This window comes from Poecilia mexicana, unplaced genomic scaffold (genome assembly GCF_051168715.1).
Source record: "Poecilia mexicana isolate PSO_F unplaced genomic scaffold, ASM5116871v1 scaffold_6, whole genome shotgun sequence".
Taxonomy (NCBI): domain Eukaryota; kingdom Metazoa; phylum Chordata; class Actinopteri; order Cyprinodontiformes; family Poeciliidae; genus Poecilia; species Poecilia mexicana.
In genome coordinates this window covers 33,463,045-33,478,059 of record NW_028263375.1, presented here as the reverse complement: position 1 = coordinate 33,478,059, position 15,015 = coordinate 33,463,045, and the positions used below count along the sequence as shown (strand labels likewise).

General features: G+C 40.1%; 1 protein-coding gene and 1 long non-coding RNA gene across 4 annotated transcripts in view; one reads left to right on the top strand and one right to left on the bottom strand.

Moving 5' to 3' along the window:
* bcar1 (BCAR1 scaffold protein, Cas family member) overlaps nt 1–15,015 on the bottom strand; it is a 109,730-nt gene that overhangs the window by 15,856 nt on the left and 78,859 nt on the right. For all 3 annotated transcript variants that reach the window (XM_088006638.1, XM_088006640.1, XM_088006639.1), the window contains exon 2: nt 11,105–11,818. In XM_088006638.1, the coding sequence (XP_087862764.1) occupies nt 11,105–11,818 (714 nt within the window). The remainder of the gene's footprint in view (nt 1–11,104; nt 11,819–15,015) is intronic.
* Nucleotides 12,050–13,198, top strand: LOC148159535 (uncharacterized). Its single transcript, XR_015763110.1, has 2 exons — nt 12,050–12,429; nt 12,667–13,198. It is a non-coding gene; the product is annotated as an uncharacterized LOC148159535 (long non-coding RNA).

Sequence of the window (15,015 nt, the reverse complement as noted above, 5' to 3'; positions counted from 1 at the left end):
AGCATCTTCACACAAATATATGTATTTATTATTTAGGTCAAAAATATTTGTTCACTGTAATTTTTTTCAGAAAAGAAATTGTTTAAGTACTAAGAGCCTGTCTTTTTAAGTTAATTCACACAACAAAAAACAATCTTGTTATCTTTATTGTGTTTCATTCTGTATTTCAAAGCAAAAAGTACTACCCATAATCCATCTGAGATTCCAACGGACCAGCGGTGATTTAAAGTAGAGGCCATTTTGAGTTAGCAGAAGTCATTAAGGTGGATATTTAATTTATGACAACAAAATTTATCAAGTTATTTTGCGTTTGAAATACTTAAATCACACAACATAACTTCATTTGTTTTTATAAGTTGTAATAACTGATTTTTCTTTTTCAGGACAATGGTTTATATTTGACTGTGAGTATTGGCCAGCAAAGTGTCCCACAATGCATTGAGGCACCAACAGCAGCAACTAATAAAACCAGCTTTTTATTTGTCACAAAAATTAGTTTTAAGATGCTTTAGTCAAAAATGTAGACTCCAAAGCTTCATCTCTGCAGGCCCTTCAGCTCCATTATTAAGACCACTTATTCGTTAATTTTGGTTGAACATCTTCAGCGTTGAAATAATAAATGAATGAGAATTGTTGACACACTGAACACACAGAGTTCTGTTAGCATGTCCAGATTGGCTTCATTTCTTACGTCTTAAACCAGAACTGCCTGAGGATGGCTCTATACTTTCAGATTTGCTGACCTCAATATCCAGCAAAGAGAAAGCCTGTGTCGTGATTTCTGAATGAATCAGCGCTCTCATAAAGCAGCAGCTACTCTGACCTATAAACAATAAGTGCATTCACACACAGAGACGGAGAATTCTTCCACATGAAAATATGCTTGCAAATTCAAACAAGCTGTGAGTGGCACGAGCTGGGATACTTCCTTTTGTTCCATGTTCTTGCTGACGTCAACCAGGAGTCTTTGTTCAATAGTTGACCTTCGCTCTGAGCAATGTCCCTCCCCTGCTCACTACCAGAACAGTTCAAGCTCCCCTTTTTTACAGGCTTTCTATCTTTGCCCTGTGCAGAAGATTTAAGCATAAACAACATGAAACCATGGAGTGGGCTCTGGTCCACAGGCTAAAGGCAGAATTAAACCTAAAAATGTAATCCTTATAACAACCAGCAACATTTCCACTGCCTCCAGCTCCAGCAGAGAGCATGTATCTATCTATCTATCTATCTATCTATCTATCTATCTATATATATATATATATATATATATATATATATATATATATATATATATATATATATATATATACACATATTTATATATATCTCAGTGACGTGCGGTCAGGGGAGAAAAATCATGGAAAAATAATATATAATAATAAAATCATTTATATTGCTATTTTCACCCTGTGGTTTGTACTATAAAGTATCTATTTTTTACTTATCTTAGCCAATTCTGATTAGTTTTTTCTTAAAAATCGCTGGATTTTCGCATTTTCCCATTCAAATGCTCAGAAGCGAAGCTGGTGAGGCAGCAGCGAGCTGAGCCTCACCTAGGATTGTGCAACCTCTCGCTAACTGCACTGGCTGCCATTCTATGAGAGCATGTTCCTCCTGTTTGCACGCCAGCAATAAAATGGCTAAAAACCATTTAATATATGGACTGATTTTCCATAATTTAGCTTATGTATATAATGTACAGTGTTTTTTGTCACTAACTGTGTGTGTATCATGTTTTGTGTGCGGAGGAGCGATCAGAAACGGCAGAGAACAGACTCGAGGTGAGGCAGGCAGTTCTCTTGCCTCATCGCAGGGGGCGCTCATGATCCCAGATATTGTGACTCCACAACTGCAGAGTAAGACACAGTGAGCTACCCATGGAGCTAGCCATACAGTAAATAAGTAAAGTCCAGCGATATATTTGTACTTTACTCTCTTCCAACGTCAACATTAAAGACTACATTTCTACAGTTAAACAGTTTTCTAAAGTGGATTTTCAATTGAAGCAGGAGATAATAACTAAAGGAAGAACAACACCGGACTGAAAGTTTTGCTTCGAGACAATGATGATTCTTAAACAGAGTAGAAAAGACATGCCGAGGATAGACTTGGCTTTGGATGAACGGATATTTTTGTGCAGAATTAGCGGTGCATGGATTTAATTGATAGATAAAGGTAAGACAGCAATAAGATGTTTTTGTTTAGTTTTTTTAATGAAATGTGTGTTTTGTGGGCTACAGTTTGTATGTCTAAATAATTCAGTGAAGTAGAAGCGGTAGCTAATCTACCACAGCAATTATTTATTAATAAAACATTAAGCCTAATATATATATATATATGTATATACATAGATAGATAGATAGATAGATAGATAGATAGATAGATAGATAGATAGATAGATAGATAGATAGATAGATAGATAGATAGATATTGGTGCATGGCTTGGATTGATTACAAGAAAGCCTATGACTCAATGGACTCTAGGACTCTAAGAGCCTTCATTGCAAACTCAATGGGGCTGTGGAAAACCACCCTTGAAGCCAACTGCAAACCACTTGCACAAGTGTCCATCAAATGTGGCATATACCAAGGAGACGCTCTGTCCCCACTCCTGTTCTGCATAGGCCTGAACCCTCTCAGCCAAATCATCAACAAGACTGGCTACGGATACCGACTCAAGAATGGGGCCACAATCAGTCACCTCCTTTACATGGATGACATCAAGCTGTATGCCAAGAGCGAGCGAGACATCGACTCACTGATCCACACCACCAGGATCTACAGCACGGACATTGGGATGTCATTCGGACTAGAGAAGTGTGGTCGGATGGTTACAAAGGGAGGGAAGGTCATCCGCACTGAAGGGGTCTCACTCCCAGAAGGAACAATAGCAGAAATTGAGGACAGTTACAAGTACCTGGGAATACCACAAGCAAATGGCAACCTCGATGAGGTCACAAGGAAAGGAGCCACAGCCAAATACCTCCAACGAATAAGGCAAGTCCTGAGAAGCCAGCTCAATGGCAGGAACAAGATCTGTGCGATAAACAGCTATGCCTTACCAGTAATCAGATACCCTGCCGGAATAATTAGCTGGCCAATGGAGGAGATAAAGGCCACGGATGTTAAGACTCGGAAGCTACTAACCATGCATGGAGGGTTCCACCCCAAATCCAGCACCCTGAGACTGTACACACTGGAAGGAGGCAGAGGACTAGTGAGTGTGAGAGCCACTGTCCAGGATGAAACATCCAAGATCCATAAATAAATCAAGGACAAAGCCTCAACAGACAACATGCTCAGCGAATGTCTCAGACAATGGGGAACAGAAGTTGAGGTGCTGGAGGAACCATCATGGGAGGACAAGCCCCTACATGGGATGTACCACCGACAAATAACTGAAGTGGCCGATATCAGGAAATCCTACCAATGACTGGAAAAAACTGGACTCAAAGACAGCACAGAGGCCCTCATCCTGGCCGCCCAGGAACAGGCCCTAAACACCAGAGCAATAGAGGCTCAGATCTACCACACCAGACAAGACCCAAGGTGTAGGCTGTGCAAGAAGGCCCCTGAGACAGTCCAGCACATAACAGCAGGGTGCAAGATGCTGGCAGGGAAAGCGTACATGGAACAACATAACCAAGTGGCAGGCATAGTGTACAGAAACATCTGTGCAGAATACGGACTGGAAGCCCCAAGATCACAGTGGGGAACACCCCCAAAGGTGGTGGAGAATGACCGAGCTAAGATCCTGTGGGACTTCCAGATCCAGACAGACAAAATGGTAATGGCGAACCAACCGGACATTGTGGTGATGGATAAAGAACAGAGGAAAGCTGTTGTGGTGGATGTAGCAATACCAAGTGACTGCAACATCAGGAAAAAGGAGCACGAGAAACTGGAGAAATACCAGGGCCTCAGAGAAGAACTGGAGAAGGCCTGGAAGGTGAAGACCACAGTGGTGCCTGTGGTCATCGGGGCCCTCGGGGCAGTCACCCCCAAACTGGAGCAGTGGCTAAAACAGATCCCAGGAACAACATCAGACATCTCAGTCCAGAGATGTGCAGTTCTAGGCACAGCCAAGATACTGCGCAGAACCCTCAAGCTCTCAGGCCTCTGGTAGAGGACCCAAGCTCAGAGAAGAGACCACCCGCGGTGGGTGAGAAGGGGATTTAAAATATTTTTTTTTATATATAGATATATATTATATATATATCTATATATATATCTATATATATATATATATATATATATATATATATATATATATATATATATATATATATATATATATGAAGCTGCTGCCCCCGCGACCCGACCCCGGATAAGCGGCAGAAAATGGATGGATCGATGGATATATATATATATATATATATATATATATATATATATATATATATATATATATATATATATATAATCAGCAGTGGTTCTTAACCTTTTTTGAGGTACCGAACCCACCAGTTTCACATGTGCATTCACTGAACCCTTCTGTAGTGATAAATAAAATATGATTTTTTCCTCTCCAAATTCAAGACATAGGGGTGACCCAACTAGAGTCTAGTTGGGTCACCCCAAGATCACTAAGTCTTCTTAAAAGGTAGAGTCTCTGAGAACAGTTCTTCAAAATATAGTCAGTGTTTTCAGCAAAGTTGAGCTGACTGTCCGGAACGACCCAAGGTATTTAAAATTTGCCACAGTTTCAACAGGTTGGCCATCGAGAGAAGCTGGAATCACTTTAAGGTCTTTAGGTAATTTAATTAGCTCTGCATTCTTAAGATAATGAAAAATTTATAATATATAGTAAAGACTTTGCGGTATTCTGATTTAGTAATGTAATTATATTAGTTGTGTTACCACCCCCACGCCACTAGAGGCAGTACCAACCCCGAAAAGATGCGACTAAGGAGCAGATTTAGTACACCGAAAGCTACAGAATTTGGTAAAAACGGTGAGCTTAGCCAATCATTGGCTATGCAATGTAACGTGATCCTCTGCAGCAAGTGATGGCAAAGCGGGGCGCGTCATCACAACTTTACACAACTGTGTCTTTACCTCCGCAGCAGAGGCTCCGCCGAACCCCTGAGACCGACTCATCGAACCCCTGGGGTTCGATCGAACCCAGGTTAAGAACCACTGATATAGATATATCTATATATCATGGGTTGGTGTGTCGGGTTTTGCAGTCTCGGGCTGCATATATATATATATATATATATATATATATATATATATATATATATATATATATATATAGAGAGAGAGAGAGAGATGTGTGTGTATAAAATGAAGAGACCCCTGCACTGAACCCCATTTAAAACCTCCTGGTTATTCCACCAAATCTTGATTTCTGAACTCTTCCTGAGTTCAAACATTAGTATTGTTGTTTCTAAATGAATATGAACTTGTTTTCTTTGCATTATTTGAGGTCTGAAAGCACTGCATTATTTTTTTCATTATTTTGACCATTTCTCATTTTTGCTTAGAATTTCAGCGAAATGTCAGTAGTTCATAGAACATAGCAATGTTCATTTTACTCAACATATACCTATAAAAACCTTTGGTGACAGCTGCCTTGGCTTTAGTGACTGATGCCTCAGCAGCTACCACCAGAAGTGCCGCTATAGCTGCCACTGCCACGATTTGAGCTCGACTCACTCCATGTAGTTTTATTCTGGTATCATTTCGACTTCATTCTCGGACAACCTTTTGCTAGCAATATCATGAGCAATATTTATTCTTGTAATTTACTTTTTCTTCTTAGCCTGACCCTTAGCCTTAGCCTGCCCTTAAGTTCCTTTTGGGAGACTGGAAAAAAAGTTCTTCAGGGTTCTGAATTAATCATGAAGCACTTTGAGGCAGACAGTGAAACACAGATGAGATCACATTTTCAGAGGCAGTAAGGCAGCAACAGCACCTCCACCAAACACACACTCATCTGTACATCTAAAATACACATGATCTGCTTGTCACCTGCTGCCACAGAAGAACGCAGTCATCCAACCGAAACACGCAGGCTGAATAATTAACAAATCCTTTTGTTTCACCTCATCCACCTATAACATGTCGTGTTTTGTCTTTTAACAAGTGGGACAATCTTTTACGAAACAAATACATTTTGATGCATTTGTTTTGTTTGGTCTCATGCAAAATAATTGTTCTGCTTTTTAAGGTGAACATTTTCAAACAGAATTTTTGTATTTCCTTGTGGATTTGGCTTTGGTTTGGTTTGGTTTGGTTTTCAGAAACCGACTGCTGATGTCTTTGCCAGAAATCACATTGGATGAAGCAGTGTTGTGTTCAAGACCACCTAACCCGAGACCAAGACAAGACCAAGACCAGAGCTCATCGAGACCGAGACAAGACCAAGACTTTTAGGGTCCGAGACCAAGTCAAGACCAAGACCGAGGGAAGTCGAGACCGAGTCAAGACCAAGACCAGCGCCCCACGCTACATGATACTATAAAACAGGGGTGCCAAACTCCAGTCCTCAAGGGCCGCTGTCCTGCAGTGTTTAGATGTGCCACAGGTAAAAAACAGTGGAATGAAATGGCTTAATTACCTCCTCCCTGTGTAGATCGGTTCTCCTGAGCCTTGCTAATGACCTAACTATTCTTTTCAGGTGTGGTGCAGCAGAGGCACATCTAAAAGTTGCAGGACAGCGGCCCTTGAGGACTGGAGTTTGACACCCCTGCTATAAAATGTGAAATATGATCAAAATTACTTCTCAAATTGATCTGAAAGATCCATATTCACATAAAAACACCTAGATATTAAATACTTAATAAAATTAATCAATATTAATTTTGCTTCCATCTCTGTGCTACAATCCGCGGTGGTCTCGTGCCATCCTTAAAAAGATAACGCCCTGGGTGTTTGTCCATGTTGCTCATGTCAGAAACCACCACTGTCTGCACCATTAAACATTGCAATTGAGGCAATGCCCTGACGGTAAATAACGCTCAACTATGAACACTGACCAAGGACCAACAAGCAAGAAGTAACCAATCACAAGATGCTCACCATGACTGTTCTCACCCTCTCTCCCACTACATGAAACCAGATAGTCTGACACCATGGCAGACTACCATTACAGCTGCCACTTTGACCGAAAACAAAGAGCAATGTGCATGCTCTGTGTGCTCTTTTGTTCTTGTTTTATTTATTTGTTAATTAAAAAATATCAATGTACAAAATTAAATAAAATAATGATAGCTGCTGCATATGCTGTCAGATCGTCATACGCTTAGCACAAACTCACGGCTATATCTGTCAGACACGTCTTTGCTATATAATTTTATTTAATTAGCAACATAGAATCATGACGTAGATCATTATACACTTTATTAACAGTTGTATGGCATCTTGACTTAGCGGTTAAGTAGGTTAATGAGTTTTACACGGGCGTGTGTTGTAGCTGACACCAGCTGCAGCCAGACCCTGCTTTAAATACAATTTGAAAAAACAATGCATGTATATCTATATAGTTATCATGGAAAACAATTTAATGATTTATTTTCATCATAACTTGTTGTGTATGGTGAGCTGACAACTCCTCTGACTGTCGGACTTCTTAATGCGCAGGCATGGTACTCACTGCATGTATGCTATTCTGACAGCGTATGGTAATCTAATGGGCTCTTTGCACCTACGGCGTTGACGTCACATCTCCAGGAGCTAATGCGGCTCACTTGTTTCCGCTTTGAGTTACCATGACTGGTAGAAAAGACTAAGTCGTATTTCAGATGCAAAAAACGCAATACTATGAACGTTGTTGTCTTCCTAATATAATGAGCTTTTAAGTTTTCATTAATTTCCAAGCGATCCTGAATTAAGAAGATGGTGGCTTGTAAATATTTGTCACTACCAGTTAAAGCTAACGCTGCACAACACAAAGTTTGCAGCCTTCACTCCGGATCAGCCTAAAAATACCAGGGATACGGATGATAAATAAAGGAGCCTCCCTGAGTTATTTCCATGGAATCACTTCTGTATTCAGCCTGAAAAAGCGAGTATATGGGAACGAGAGAGCAGACCAGAGCCAGACAGCCAAGCAACTGATCCGCCTGTACATACTGCTGTAAACACCGTCCTGAGCTCTTCACAAGAAACATGCAAAGGTAATAAAACGAAATAACACGGAGACATGAAGCAACACGATCATATTTTTCTAAAAGCAGCAACTTTCAACCTAAACAGCTGAACCAGATCTCTGACGCCAGAGCTGCACTATTGTTAAGCTATGAGGCTTGTTGTGCTGCGTCGTGCTTCGGAAGTAAAAAGCCCGAACCGTAACCAAACCCCGTTAGTCTGACACTAACGACAATAAACACACAGTATACTTGAAAATTAGGTAAAAACATTGTCCGTTAGAATGTTTAGATACTTAAATAGCACATTTTTACAAGTTCAATATCCGAGAATATTGCCTACTAGCATAAACTAAGGTTAATGTTAGCCACAAAGTTTAAGTAAAACTCACCTTCGTATCACTAAATGTATAACGAGGCATACATCTTAAAACCTTTCTCCAGCTGACTTGTTGGGGCTTCGGATCGATGTACAAACCTTGGCCAAGCCCTGAAAGCACCTATTGTAAAAGGCCATTTTCAATAGATCGGAAACAATTGAGCCGCTTTTCCCCAAACGCGGAAGCTGAGGTGCAAAGAGTCCATAGAACGACTCTCAGTGACACTCCAGTCCTACCTAATAAGTAAAGAGACGAGCAGATGCATCGTACTGTTCCTGAATGTCACATTACTATATTGCAGACTTTTGGACACAGCATTGTCCCATATATGCGACAAGTCAGTCAACATCTCCGCACAATAATTCAGCGCAGTGAGTGACAACTTTTTTCATCACAATGCTTATGTGTCTCTGTACAGCTAGCTTTGCTAACATCACGTCATCGGAGCTTACCTTTCTTTGAGCTACTTTTCTAAGTGACGAAAAAAGTAAGACGTTGTCCCCACCGTCTGTGAAAGCGAAGCGATGTTGAGTTAGCTGTGGCGATCGGATTTCTTATGATTTATGCAGCGCTATTATATTACTGACGATTAAACATCTTATGCCGCTGAGAGGAAACCACTGCGCCTGTCTCAGAGCACCACGTGCGAGTGAAAGGTGGGGAGGGGGAGGGGAGAGAAACAGAAACACGTATTTGGCAAGTCACTTATTGCTTGGATTTTAATCGGTGCGTTTTTGCATCCACTGAAAACAAAGATGTTAACAAATAAACTAGATAGTGTGCTGTATGTTTAGTGATATTTTAACAGTTGCGGTCTCGACTGGTCTTGAAATAAAATGCCGAGTCCTCAGCGTCCGAGACCGAGACAAGACCGAGACCAAATGCGGTAGAGTCCGAGACGAGACCAAGACCATCAATAAATGGTCTCGAGACCGGTATCGAGACCAAGACCGTTCTCGAGTACTACAACACTGGGATGAAGTTTACTGATGTTTTTCTACATCTGTCACCATCAAACTTCAATAGGACAACATCTAACATTATCTGATCCTCTCATATTGTGAAAAGAAACATGTTTGAGCTGGATAGTTACAAAAACATGAGCAACAGTCAAGGTCAAGGTCTTGGCATATTTAGTCTAAAAATCTTAACCCTTGTGTCCAGAAATGAGGTCCAACTGACCCCACACACATAAAACTTGTATAATTTTCCACAGTCCTCTACGTTTGCCTCAGTCCTCGCACGCACAAGGGTTAACTGAAGTAGCAATATGTACTATTTCCAAAACTTTAAGCACTTCAGTTGGACTGTCAACATGTTGCTTCCAAGTTTAGATTTAGCGGACCATGTTGGCATGTTGATGCTTCTGTAGGTGCTGGCTTTACTCACTTAAAAACAACTGCAGCTCTTTCCAAATTAAAAGCAACAAATGTGGATTAGCATGTTTAATGAGTATGGCTAAAAGAAAGTACACCCCCTTTAAGTTTCAAAGGGTGTGCTACTGTGGGACTGGTAACTTTTGGCTCAGTTTGAAACTGGGTGGAGATTCTTACACAAAGAGGAAGAAATGTTTTTAAAAATGTAGTTGGATCCTTATTTTCCATAAAGTCTTTAAGAAAATGTATATTCAACTTTTGAAAGTCACTTCATGAAAGTCTCAGTATGAGGCTGCAATAAACATTTAACCAGCTTCTAACTGGAAAAACAAAAACTAAACAAAAAAAACCTGGATGGCATAGAGACAAAGGGAGTTTGTTCTATTTCTACTTCTCTGTCTTTGACATGAACTTGTTTCTCTCAGGTCTTTTCTCTTTTTTACCGTCACCTTCAAAATTGGAGGAGGAGGTGAAGGTTACACATGTGAGGTGTGAGAAGGGCCCAAACTATGTCTCACAAATAGGAGGGAGAATGATGCAGTTCTACATAAACTCTACATACATCCTGCGAAAAATGGCAGTGGAGCAGCACAGACACAGCAGAGACATGGGCAATGTAGTACTGACCTTGCTACATGAAAACACTGTGGTGCGTTTTAATCTACCAACGTGTTAAGTTCTACATGTGACTGGATGTCACATTTTACAGCACTTATCTAAATAGTTTGTTCTATACAACTTTATCTGGGGTTCCAGACAAATTCCAGTCAGATTCCTAGGATAAGAGTTTAGAAATTAACTTAATTTTGTTCATTGTATTTGCATTTTAAAAATTACAGTCAAAGCCTCAAAAACAAGTTTAAACTAACTGCAAATGAACTCAACATTTTTATCAAGGCCTCCATGACAGACGTGTTTAACTGTTTCCATTCATGTGTTAAAGACAAAACCATAGCGATTGTCAGCAAGAGTCATGCAGTCAGTTAGATTCTTTCAAACTTTAAACAATAATCAAAACTCGACAACCCCCAGAACATAACAGTCAGAGAAAACAAATGAGCCAGTGCATGAAATGTCTTCTTCTATTATGCTGCTTTTCATAATTCAGTTACAATTCATATAAAGCCTTTCATATTTATTCAGATTCATTGTTTGACATTGTATTAATTCCTCTTTTCAAATTCAAGCATATTATAATGTTTTTGGCAAAGCACAATATTTTAAATTCTTAATCCATTTGCTTTCTCTTTCTTACCTTGCCATGTGGCTTTGTGCTGTTCTCCCAGGATGGAGGTACCTGGTACACATCCTGGCCAGTTCCTGTCACCCCAGCTGAAGCGGCTGCCTGACTGAGCACAGGGCCTACAGAGGGGGGGACTTGGTAGATATCTTGAGCAGGCAGCTCAAACTGTCTGTGGCCTACAGCTGAGGTCTTCTTAGGCGGTCCAGGTTGGGCTTGTGGTGAGGATCCGTTTGGACCACATGGAACCTGATATAGACTTTGGGAGCTCACCATGGGGCCATGGGAAGGGGGCATCATGTAAACAGAGTCTGTGTTTGGTTGGACAGGATTGGGGCCTGAGTACGCAGGGTGCATTGATGTGTACTGAACTGAAGGAAGGGGCTTATTTGTGTACACTGGCACAGTTGATGTAGAGATGGCAAGTGTCGGTTTGGCGTAGGCGCTTTGAGTGAGAAGGGGTCTTGGCACCTGGGGGGTTGCACAGGAAACACCTGGATCTGGTGTGGTAGGGGTGACTTGCTGCTGCTGCTTACTGTCATACATGCCGACCAGAATCTTGAGGCGATTCCCTGGGACGATGCCTTGTCGGCCATGGAGAGAACAGAGCCACCATCCATCCAAGCCCTGCGTGTCCCGCTCCAACACCGTCATGATGTCACCCTTCCGGAAGGAGAGCTCATCTGGAGACTCAGCCACATTGTCATACAATGCTTTGGCCAAGACGTTCTGCCAAAAATCAGAAACAAACAGCTGGGATTATAAAATAATCAATAACGTTAAAAGTTGCACAAATCAATCAATCATACATTGGATAACACATTACAAAGATTATAAAAGAACACTCTTTACACAAGTATCCGCATGAAGCTGCTTCTAAATGTAGGTTATAACAGTAGTCATTAACCTTTGAACTCTAGGTGAGTCAGATCCCTCTCCTGTTAAAAAGTGTGTACAATAGAGCTTTGGAGCGTGACGTCACTGCTCTAGTCGGAGGGGTATCAGCGCCATCTTAGGGGTCCATAGACAACAGTCTCGCAGTATAAAAAAAAACAGTCTCGCAGATTTTTTCAATCCAAGTTACTTAAAATAATTTAGCTATGGTACGAACTTGCTACGTTATTGTCTGTAATGTCCGATCACACGACTGAAACGGTAAAAGGATATAAGACGGACTTTGGTTTCACTATTATCCTGCTTGGAAACAACGTGAGGAGGCTAAGCTATCGGTGCTAACGAAAAGAAGACGAATGTCCTGGTATCAGCGGTGACACGTCTTGATATCACGTTCTCCAAAATCCCCAGATACCTACAAGTTTCCTCCAGACATTTCCTTTCTGGTGAGTGTCTAAATTTGCTTTGTTGGTTTTGTGTCACAATATTGTTCTATGATTTTGTCCGAGTGTTCTTACGTTCAGTTTCTGTTGTTTAGCTCGGGCTAATATTGTTTATGTAGCATAGTCCGAGTTTTGTCAGTGGACATCGAGGTTATTACATTATTGTGAAGTAAACTATTTTACTAGTGTTATCAAATTTACAGCTTTAATAGCGATGTGTTCTGATATGTCCTCTTAAAGGCAAACCGACGTATGAAATGGATGAGCTCAATCCTGACTGGGGTCCAGTGCTGAATGTGGGTCACTGAGGTAAACGCCACAACATCGGACCGACATGCGCGTCAATTACAGAGGCGATACAGCAAAACCATCAACAGGTTACTGAGACTGATTTCATTATTTACCCCAGAAGAGGTAAATAATGAAAACACAGTAGCAGAGGCAACAGAAGAGGAGCAAGTTGGAGAGACTGAGGAGGAAGGAACCCCAGGAGAGGAGCTCAGCAAGGCTGCAGACTCTGAAGAGGAACAGGAACCATTTGTGTTGAAATACAGTTGGAAGTGGCTGTTCTCTCATTTAATAATTTAATGTATTAAACATTCATGAATCGTTTGATTCAAGCACTTCAAGTTGCATGTAAACGTGAAGAAAAGAATCACATTTTAAGTAACAATTTGATATTTAAATATTCAGGTAATAAACATACATGTAATGAGATTATATTTTTAAATAAATATTTTATGTGATTAAAGTAAACAATTATATAATCAGACATCTGTCAAGACACTGGGTTTTTGGGTTTGTTTTGCTTTTCATTTTATTAACTTTGTGTTTCAATTCACTTAAGTGGTTCATGGTATTTAGTGTAGTTAGAATAATATTATTGCTTTTCCTTGTTTGTCTGAGTCCATGTCAAGCCTTCTTTAATGACTATTTTATCCTTCTAGTTATTTCTTATTTAAGCCTCCCTGCAGGGTTTCTAGTAATGTTTATTTCTTAATTTGATCACCATAGGTTCAGTTATTGTTCCATGTCTGAGTCTGTATCTTTCTGTGTCATTCTAGTTGGGTTATTTCTTTGTTTAGATCTTCTAGTTTCTCTTGCTCTGTGTTCCTTAGTTCTTATTGTTAGATCAGCCTTGTTTCTACATCCACATAAAGTAAGTCCACTGCCTGCTGCATTTGTGTCCACTGCCACATCATGACACAAACCAGATGAAAGAGCCCATCTTTAAACATTTAATGTGTAATTAAACAATAAAGGTGACAAATTTTATGAAATAGACCACACTTTAATAAATATTTGTTGTATTTAACATATTTCAGGTAAGTGAACATGTAATGACAGATCCTGGCCTAGAATTTTATGCAATTGAACATTACGGGTAACAAATGATGATCATCTGAGGTAATACATTTTATGAATTTTCTTTTTTTTTAAATATAATTCTGGTTAAAAAAGGGGTCAAAATGGAATAAAAATATGCCTAATCTATAGTTTAATAGAATAATTGTACACAGATTTTGAGTTAATAGGTTACATGGCCTACAAGCTAAGAAAAATAAAAAATTTTGACTGCAGAAATAGCTAAAAAATATATAAAAGGTGTTCAAATGTAATAAAGGTGAGTGTGCCTCATCTATACAATCTAGTAGAACAATTTCAAGCAGATTGAGTTAATGGGACACAATTTGGAAGCTACTGAAGAAAACATTTAATATTAAAATTATTGAATATGACTTAAAATTTTAATAGAAGATAGTATGCCTCGTGTAATAGCATGAATGTCCACTTTTTGGTATCAGTTGGTCACAAGACAAAGCATTTATGCACAGGAGTGTTCGGAAATTGACAGCAGCAATGTGAAACTCCGAGCGCTTGTGGAGAGACTTAAGAACAGCTGGCCGAAATTAGCGTTGATAAATCGGATCAACCTTGAGCTGAACGTCTCTTACTCCGTGGAGCTCGGTTTATCCAGTATCCAACTTGAAAACAACTTTACTGCGGTTGGTAACACAATGAAAACACCGGTGTTCTGAATAGTTTGTTTTGGTCTGTGGACCCCAGACATGGCGCCGAGCGACGAAAACGTCATATCCTGTGACGTCAACTCCAAAGCTCTATACCCCAGTAGGTTATATAGTAGGGTGCCCCATTGTTGACTCATGGTTGCTAAAAACCTTACCAGACTGACTGATTTCAGTGACATCGTGGGTGTAAAATATTGAGTAAAATGTTGTGCTACATGACTGGCTTTATTTTCACTCTTATATTTAACTTCATGACACACAAAACTACAAATGAATCGTCCTTATTGTCTCCAGGTGCATTCTGGGTAAAGCTTGTCACCAACGTCATCATCAGTCACTTGGCAACAAATGGCAAACTAGCTAGAGCATTTCTACGGACTACTTTAACATGTTTTGAATTTGTGTTGTTTCATCATTAGTGACCAGTAGCCTGATGTTTCTGTTCTTCTCTTGGTTTGTTGTACTTCATGTCAGATGGATTTCAGAATGACATAGTCGCTCTCTGTGGTGATGAAACTTGTTAGCTCCGCTGTTGCGGGCATGTCCATGTTGTAAAGTT